Here is a 10,000-nt window from a genome sequence, read left to right on the forward strand (position 1 = left end):
TGTACTGCTGATTATTTTTTCTTTTATGTCCAGCACTGTTTAAACACAAACACTCTCTCTCTCTATCTGTTTCTCTCACACACAAACACATACACACAAACACACATTTTCTCTCTCTCTATCACTCTCAACCCCCCCCCCCCCCCCCCCACACACACACACACGGCTGCTAGCCAGTACTAATGTGTTGTGAAGGACGTGGGATGACGTGGCTGGCTGCAGTGGTCTACTGCGCTCTGCTGCATGAGGAGCCCCTACTGCATGCTTACGTAAAACACACAAGCATGAAGAGACAAGAGAGAGTGACTCACAAAAGAACACAACCACCCTTCGTAATGCGTTTCATGCATTAACATATAAATGTGCACGCACACACAGACACACACACACACACAGCAGTGCAGTAGTAGCCTACAGCGCACACAATGCGGTTGCTACTTTCCCAGTCCCCCACACACACGTAGCATAGAGGCAGGTGATGTTTAACAACAGTTTAGGCATCATTATGGGCTCCCAGGGGAGAGTAAAGAGCCATTTGGCTGTAGTTTTGCGCATTACAATATGCTGTTTACAAGGGTCCATATTTAAAATGGTGATACTGTCAGCAACAGATCTGCAACATCTCAAACGTGCAGAAATGCAACATCCCAGTGGGTTGCAGGTTCCTGTGTGGGGCACATTCATTAACTCTAAAAATATCCTTAATTATTAACCCTAATTTATAGCTGATGAAGTAATTTAGTGGTTTTTAAAATATTGATAAAGACCAGACGAGCCTCATTGACTAGTGGACTAATCCATAAACTGTATGTCACTTTAAGTTTAGTATGCATTCCTTAAGTACATCTCCTTTAATCAGTGCAAACCCAGACTGCATCTTGGGTTCACGGAGAGGTAACATGAATCAGCTGGAGGGACTAGAGGAAGGCCTTTAGCCCAAGTTCCCATCCTGCTTTGCTTGCAGTCTCTTCTTGTTTGTTCTCTGGACTGCATAGATGCCCAGATATCTCCCAATAAGTCAATTTGACAGTTCCCAAACAATAATTACCATTTAATGATGCGTTGTATTATGGAACTTTTACTTTTAAGCTTCTAATTAAAAAAATATCTGAGATGCAATACTGTTTAATAGTGACAAAAGAAAAAATAAATCCTAAGTGTGAAAAGACATTTTCTGTGAATATAACCGCATGCTCATGTGCAGGCTGAGTGTTGTTGACCTTTTAAGTGTGGGAGGAGCTCTAACATCCCAAGTCCAAATCAAGACAATTACACCTGGTGCTGTGACTGGAGTCTCAGAGTGAGCTGTAGAATTGAACTACTGTAATGTGGTATTTAGGATTATTGTTGTTGTACTGGGCAGAATTTGTATGTACTGTACATTTCATAGGTCATCAGAGTTTAATTAGTTGTATAAAAACAAATGATGATAGTTTGAAAAAGAAAATATTGTCAGGAATAATGAATAATCCACTGACAGGACAAACAGGACCTTAATGCACAAAGAAGGAATATCAGATAATAGGAATATCCAAAAGGCCCATTTAAATGAATAAAACTTTCTGCTGCATTCTGAGGAGCTGTGCAATGACCACGTGTCTCGTTCCAGAGTCACCTGTGGGCCAGGGGTACAGTGCTGGTCCCCATCTAAAGCCTGAGAGTGGTGGGGATGAGCTGCCCATTAGTCGGTCTAATCACGCAAAACCGACAGGACACCACACGCTCACATCTGAGCGAGGGGGTATCAGTGTGTGAGGGCTGAGACTTCAAAGAACACACACACACACACACACACACACACACACAAATACAAGCACACCTATTCACACACAAGCCCACACACACACACACACACACACACACACCACACACACACACTCACACACGCGCACACCATCACATACTGTGCACTTGCAGGTGATGAAAGAATAAAAAAAAAACTCTGGCTTCATGTCGGAACTGTGAAACATCATAACTACAACTGAACCTACACACACGCGCGCACACACACACACACACACACACACACACACACACACACACACACACACACACACACACAGTTGAAGCAACCTCTCTGACCCCTTTTATGACATGTGGTACATCATGCTGGGGGCTAGTCTCTCTCCACCGTCTCTCTCTACACACACCCGCACACACACACACAATCTTTCTCACCCCTATCACATACTTGATAGCACGCGCACACACACATACACCCTCTTTGTCTATATTTCTCTTACATACTTGATAGCACACACACATACACATACACACACACACACACACACACACACACACACACACACAAACAAACGCAATCTCCACCAACACAGAGGTACACGACAGGCCCACTGACCGTGTTGAAGTTGGGGAAAAGGCTGAGGGGGGTCGTGCCATTGACCCTGAGGGGCAGGAAGTGCTTGAGGTCCAGTTGGGGCTGTAGGGGGCGGCCAGGCAGGGACAGCGAGGCCAGCAGGGGGCTTCCCTGGGCGGGACTTCCTGTTGAAAGAAGAAGCAGGAAGCAAATTAGTCAATCTATATTAGTTTAGGTTTGTTAATCAGTGGGACCCCACTGCCAGCGTTTATGGGTTGTACTTGGTACTTGGTGTTGTACACACACACACACACACACACTCTAAAACACACACACACACACAAACAAAGTATAATAGCACAGGTAGACTAGACTGCAGTTCCCAGTGGAAACACATTTAGAAGCAACATTACCTTGAGCTCTACATTACAAATGAGTGTCTCTGATCTTGATATGATGTCAATGAGCAGCATGGCATGACTGGATTAGATGCAATCTTTCATAACAGAATTATTTTTTAAACTGCATTAATAATGTAGAGACTCCTAATCACTTTGAGCTGTTCACCGTCAGTGCTCTCTGAAGCTGGTGACTGAATAACTTTAACAGTAATACGTATAAAAAAAAGTACATTTCTTAGCGCCACTTTCAGAGATATTGTCTCCATCCCTGTACAGATTGAGAAGAAGGACGGGACGTTTTTTTCATGTGTGACATTCAGGCTCTCGCTTCCTTGCTCCGGTGGCGCCTCATCTCTGTGTCTGTCCTACAGTAAGCGTTTCCTTTCACTCAATTAAAGAGCTCTTTATCTTCCAGAGGTGAAACTTTCCTCCAGAGCGATTATCCACCGTGCACATTAACAGCAATCAGGACTTATTAAAAGCGCTTCTCTCCTCTTCTCTCACTCTTTCCTTCTCTCAATCTCTCTCTGGAGCTTTTACGCTTACTATGCAACACGGTTTCTTTTCTTTTGCTCTCTCTCTTTTTTCCGTTTCCCTCCCTCTCTGTCTATCATTCTCCTTTTTCTTCTATTCTTCTACTTCTTCATCCCTTTGTCCTGTCTTCCCATGCCCCCCCATGTGCCTCCCAACCGCCCCTACCTCCCCCTTCTCTCAGTGAGTGATTGAAAAGTGCGATGACTGCAGATTGCGGCGGCCCCATTCCCCGCTCTCTGATTAGCGCTCTGATTGGTGATTAGCGTGGGTACAGAGAGAAGTTTAATTACCACCGTTTGTGGCTCATGCTAATCGCATCAGAGCGCGTGGAGATAGCTAAGCTCCCACAATGCCTTCCTTCCTTCCATCCTTCCTTCTTTCCTTTCCTCCTTTATAACTGGCTAAGACCCAACAACGCCAGTCCATCCTTCCATCCTCTCCTTTCCTCCTCTCTCCCCGCAGGGTCGAGGGTTAGCGTCACAACAGCATGGTGATAAACCCCAGCTATACCCCAACAACACCGTTCCTTCCGTTTTCCCTTCATACGTTTTCTTTTCCTTTCCTCTCCGTCACTTCCTGTCTCAACCTCTTCACGTTGGAACATCAGAACTGTCACTCTCAGCCTGGCACACACAAATGACCCCCTGGCAGTGACATGAGCACATTACATGCGTGCGTATGTTCACTAGCACAAAATGGAATCTGTGTAACTCATTGAGTCATAATAAGATAGTGGTGATGAGGAGCACCACACGTGAGATCAATGTGGGGAAATTGGGAGGATGGGGAGGAAATGGAGCATGAAACCCTCCCCACGGTCGGGCACGAGCCAGCTTAAACTGGTTCAAACCGCTCCGTTGGACACTACCCCCCCACCCCCAAATACATACACAATTCAGCTAAACACAGATCCCCCTTCTTCCATTTCGCCTCACATGCTGGGACTGTGATACTCACAGCAGGGGTAATCAGTTTGTTAGGGTAGGGCAGCATACCTGTCAACTAGTCACATTATACACGCAGCTCTGCACGACCTGCTTCTCATTCCATTGGTAAATCAGCTCCCTCCCCCCCAAACTCCCCTAAGCCCCCCCCCCCCCACCCCTCGCACACTCACCCTTCAGCCCCCTGCACCTGCCTCTCCCCACTCCCCCTACTCATCAACCCACCCCCCACTATGCATATCACACACGCACAAACTCACAAAATCTGAGCCTGTGAGCGAGTGTTTCAATCCACCCATTTAACCTCCCCTTTTATTATACGACCCTGTAGTCTGCTTCAATCGATTTTAATTTAAGGGGGGGGTCAAGCCTGTAAGTGGCCTCAGCCCCCCCCACACCCACAATTCCCCATGTGTACTGATCTCCTCCCTCGCTCCCTTATTTAACAAACAGCAAATCAACCTTATCAAGGGTGGTTATGACAAATTAAATACTACAAAAATATCTCGAACTGCACATGCACATACAAATTGTACTGACACCTTAGTCATTTGCTCTGTACCTTGTCATGAAGTTCAATATGAGAGGGCTCTGGTGTCTCAATGCTTATATTTATGTATACATATTAATCTATCATGTTATATAGTACATATTTTTCCCCAGCTAAATTACAGATTAACTGAATCACAATTTCATTTTCAAAAAGGACATTTTCTATCATTCCTAGGCAGTGGGGCAGGTGTATCCCTACTGAGATCTGCAGCATTTTCACAGAACACACACACACACACGCTCACAGCTCTGTTGCCAGCTGTGTGTGTGTGTGTGAGAGAGAGAAAGAAAGAGAGAGAGAGAGAGAGAGAGAGCAAGCAGGCAGCAAGCCTCTCTGGCACTAGGCGCCAGGAATCCATCATCTCCATTTATGCCGTATCGATTTCCTCACGCCCTCTCTTTCTCTCTCTTTTTCAATCCTTCTCTCTCCTTCTCTCTTTCATCTCTGTGTCTCCCTTGCGTCCCATCAGCAGGGTGGGCCCAATCAAGCGTGGCAGTGGCGTTAACTTCAACAGAATGATCCCCTCCTTGCGTCGGGGCTGGCCTTGTCCATCTGAACCACGCTCACTGAGCTTTAGCTACAGGAGAAGTGGATGAAGCCAGGGCTGCTGGGACTCTTACGCCAACGCACACTATTAGAGGTGCTGTTGACCTTTTTTGTAAAATGATATTGAAGATCCCTGCACTGTTTTGATGTACTGAGGGTATTGAGAAAAAGGATCTTTAAGGTTGGGCCAGTGGCAGAGTAAAAGAAAAAAACTAAATGTACTGAGTGTACTTACTATATTCACCCAAACAAAAATATGCACACTTTATAGAAATATATGTACATTTTAATTTAGATATTTTTAATACGGTAATGTATTATAATTAAATATATATAATATATGTATAATATAAAACATATTCTTATTTGTTAATATTTACCTTATCTGTGTTATTTCTGTTGTAATGTTTTACAACATATGCATAATGCCTCACAGTAACGCAATTTAACGATTATTCTGGTGAATGTCATTGTCAGTATTAGAAGACCTTTCTCAAGGACTGGGGCAGCACTGTCACACTTGATTCTGGAGACAACTTATCTGAGTGGCTCAATGTTTCACTGGCTGAATCAATACAATGCCTGAATGAAGGGAGATAATTACCTTTTATTTACTTTCCATTTAAATCTATTTTAGATGCCAAGATTTTCCTTTGATGACTTACAAATGTCACCCAAGGTTGAAGTAATTGCATGTCAATATAATATTAATAATTAATAATAATAATAATAATAATAATAATAATGATTGTTTCCCTTTATTTCCATTTTTTAAAGTCGATGTCCTTATACACAAAAAATGTGTTCTCCTCTTCTTGTATAATGGGTGCACTTTCCAATTGCAATACTACAAAATAATGAAAATGGTTGCACTCCAAAATAGGTACTTTTATTTTCTTTCAATATTTTCTTCAGTAGTAGCAGAAGAAAATATTAAAATAAAAGTACCTATTTTGGAGTGCCACCATTTTTATTATTTCAAATTTTAAAGCAAGCACTGAATTTCTTCATCGGGAGCAGTAAAACATTTAGTATGTTTTTCACATACTACATTTAGTAATTTAGCAATTTTGTCCTCTATCACAAAGTGTGCCAGCGCGGCGCCCCTGTGGCTGTGAGCCTGAGGGAACCTGCAGGGCGCTCAAACCACTGCTCAGGTGTGGACTGCGGTTGTCCTGGTGACAGCGGGGTGGGAACGTTTCCTAACAGCCATCATGCAGCGGAGCGAAGCGAGGGTGGAGGTGGGGGGAGAGGAGGGGAGGTGGGCGCAGGTCTGTGGGTGCGAAAGAGGGGCACATTTTCAGCTAAAATGGGTCGTTCCACTTAATCTGCTTGTCAGGGACGAGTTTTGGGGACACTGAGTCTCTCTCTCTCTCTTTTTCTCTCATTTAATCCATCTCTCTCTCACTTTCTTCCTCACTCTGTTTCTCTCTCTCTCTCCCTCTCTCTCTCTCCTTCACCCCTCCCTTTTTCCCCCTGAAATTGATCTCATTAATCTTCCAGGCACTTACAATAAGTAGCTGGAAGAGAAATTTAGAAAGGCGAAAGGGGGTTGTTTTTTTAAAGACCGATGCTTGCACACATACTCTGGTGTCCTCACACTGGGTGCGCTGTCCTTAACATCCCTCCCCCAACACACACTCCCTACCCTTGTGCTACATTTCAAATGTGTGTTTTTTAAAAGTAAAAAAAAAATGGCTAAAGAGGAGAAATATAAGTCTTGACCGAAGCCTTTGAAGTGACATTTTGGGTGAATCAGTCTTCTGAGGCTTTGAGGAAGCTGGAGTTATTTCCAGTTCAGCTCTCAAGAATATAACTTGAAGGAAAAAATACAAGATTAAAGTGAAGACTGCAGAATAAAAAAAAAATCATGAGAATGTTTCATGTACCGTATGTAAAGCTAATGTTATGGGAAAAGCAGATCACACTGTGCTTAATTTCTTGTTTTGTAGGACCTCACATAGCAATTCAAAATAGCAAAACTACACTTCATCAAAAAATCTAAACAAACTGAACTCAGAGTGAATATATAAATATTATTAGACAGATAGGCAATGAGAATCACAGGATCAGACACCACAGCATGAAGGGAACGTTATAAAGACAGAGTTTGAATTTAAATTAAAATTTGAATTTGAGGAAGGATGTCACAGACTGCCTTTGTATTGACTAACTCTTCTATTAGCCTTCTTAATGTGAAAGTGACAGACAAGCAACCAAACAGCAATGAGAGCCACTAAACACTGCCATTACGATGACACAATGGGCTAGAGGTCGTGGGTTAGAGGTCACACCCAGGGCCCAGGGTCAGTGATTGAGGTCACGGTTCATCTTGAAGGGACTAGTGGTTGACTGACTATTGACTTGTCTCAGACAATAATCCCACAATTCTCCTGTGTGAGTTTGTCGTGCGACGTGAAAACAAAACACACACACAAACGCCGGTGGCTGAGCAGGGAGTGCATTGTAATGTAAATATTCAAATGAAAAGCTCATGAATATTTATCAGCCCAACACACCTGGATGTGCTGCAGTGCACTAGCCAAGAGATGTGCTGATAGAGAAACAGAGAAACAGAGAGAAAGAGAAAGAGAGAGAGAGAGAGAGAGAGAGAGAGAGAGAGAGAGAGAAAGACAGAAAGACTGCTAGGAGCCAAAATGAAACGTGAAACAGGAATTTGCTTCGGGGAGCTTAACAACCTCGGAGCGAGTGCTCCAGTCAGCCGAGAGCGAAGTGGAAAGGCGGAGAGCTGCAACTGATTAACAGACACGGGGAGACTCTAATGGCTGTTCGTGCACAACAATGCGGCCTGAAACCCTTCCAAACGAGGCTACTCAGCTCCGCACATAAAGAGCCGTCCAAAAAAGCACTCCGTGAGCCAGCTCCTGAAATAAAAACAAACAGTTCTGACTATCAGCAGAGAGGAATGAGAGTGACACTTGTGCCAGGCACAACAGGGCTTTTTCAGACACTGACAGATGCGTGGGGTTTTGTGTGTGAAATTTCCGGAATGTGTGGCGTCGTTTCTGGTCGAGCACATGCCCTTCGTGTCTGGAGCCATCTCATTAGGTTCTGATTAGCCAGTCAGGCCTCGGCGAGCCGGGCTGTACCAAGCTAAGCATGGCGGAGGAAATATGATTCACCGGGCCAAGAGGGACGAGTGTGACACACATACACACACACACACACACACACACACAACCAGTCTGTCAGTCAGATCACATGTGGCATTTCTTTAGTGCAGTTAGATGAACAGCGGGACGCAAAAATGCTTCTGGGTAAACAAGCTTTATTGGGTTCAAGGGGTAGGGACATATGAAATTTATGCTATATGTTAACTTTCTGTCTTTTCTTTCTTTGCAGTTGCACTCTCTCTTCTTAGTTGTTTCTTCTCTCTTACTTTTCTCAAATGCCGTTCTTCGCCTTTCACTCTCTTTGGGTTTATCACAAGCTCAGTAGAAGTGTGCAAACACAGACCAGTGTGTGACAAGCTGCTGGGTTGTTCTTCTCAGTCTTCATCAGACTGAGGCTTCTCAGGCAACAGCACACTCTAGCCAAGGCTGGGGTCTGGCCCGAGACTGGCCCACCCCTGGCTGAGTTCTGGTTGTGGAGTCAGCAGCCATCTTGGCACACTGGAGGTGAACAAGTGACCGTGGCTGAGACGGAGAGAGGGTGAAGACAGTGTGTGATCCATTCCCAGGGTACAAGTGCAAATACAGACGGCTTGATCTCTCCATTATCTCGGGGATTAGCTATGATTACAGAGTGGAGGGCTTCATAATGAACGGGGTAATGGGGGGAAACTGCAGACAGAGACGGCTTCAGAGAGAGACAGAGTGAGATGGACGGACAGAGAGAGAGAGATGAAAGGAGAGAGGAAGGGAGGAAAAGGATGAAAGTGTAAAAAAGAAAGGAGGGCAGGAAGGAAGGAGAGAAGGGAAAAAATAATTCAAGGAAAGAAGAAAGACAGAAAGAACAAGACAAATTGAAAAGAGCAGGTGTGAACAATCAACATATTTTAAAAAAACCTTTAAAAATACCCTTCACCTGTCTGTCTACGGTCCTCTATAGTCGCAGTCACATACAGTAAAAATATTGACATTTCCCTAAATACATTACAACAACCTGTAAAATAAAACAAACAATCAAGCATAAAACAAACCCAGACATATTCTGAGAGACAGCTAACAGCTAGCGTGTACAGCTAACCGTGCATGGAAGGGAAATGAGCAGCACAGGCGATGCTTGAACACATTTTGCCATTTCAGTAGATGTATGACATTATTCAGGCTGATAATAACTGTCACACATCATTCCGGAAAAACGGCAATCAAATCCTGCCTCATCAGATGGCATCAGCCGGAAAGCATTTTCCCCTGCCGTTGATAAAGCGTGTGTGTTTGTGTGTGTGTGTATAAATGTGTGTTTGTGTTGTGTGTGTGTGAGAGTATGAATATGTTTGTGCGCCGTGTGTGTGTGTGTGTGTGTATAAATGTGTGTTTGTGTTGTGTGTGTGTGAGAGTATGAATATGTTTGTGTGCCGTGTGTGTGTGTGTGTGTGTGTGTGTGTGTGTGTGTGTGTGTGTGTGTGTATGTGCCTGTGTGTGTGTGTGTGTGTGTGTGTGTGTGTGTGTGTGTGTGTGTGTGTGTGTGTGTTAGAGAGAGCATAAAGAGCATGTGTGTTTGTGTGTGTGTATACAGTATG

General features: G+C 44.1%; 1 protein-coding gene across 7 annotated transcripts in view; it reads right to left on the reverse strand.

Moving 5' to 3' along the window:
* The window catches only part of znf385c (zinc finger protein 385C), a 166,851-nt gene that overhangs the window by 20,290 nt on the left and 136,561 nt on the right, over positions 1 to 10,000 (reverse strand). For all 7 annotated transcript variants that reach the window (XM_042083907.1, XM_042083904.1, XM_042083906.1 and 4 more), the window contains one exon: positions 2,360 to 2,502. In XM_042083907.1, coding sequence (XP_041939841.1) covers positions 2,360 to 2,502 — 143 coding nt within the window. The remainder of the gene's footprint in view (positions 1 to 2,359; positions 2,503 to 10,000) is intronic.

This window comes from Alosa sapidissima, chromosome 24, assembly GCF_018492685.1.
Source record: "Alosa sapidissima isolate fAloSap1 chromosome 24, fAloSap1.pri, whole genome shotgun sequence".
NCBI classification, from domain to species: domain Eukaryota; kingdom Metazoa; phylum Chordata; class Actinopteri; order Clupeiformes; family Clupeidae; genus Alosa; species Alosa sapidissima.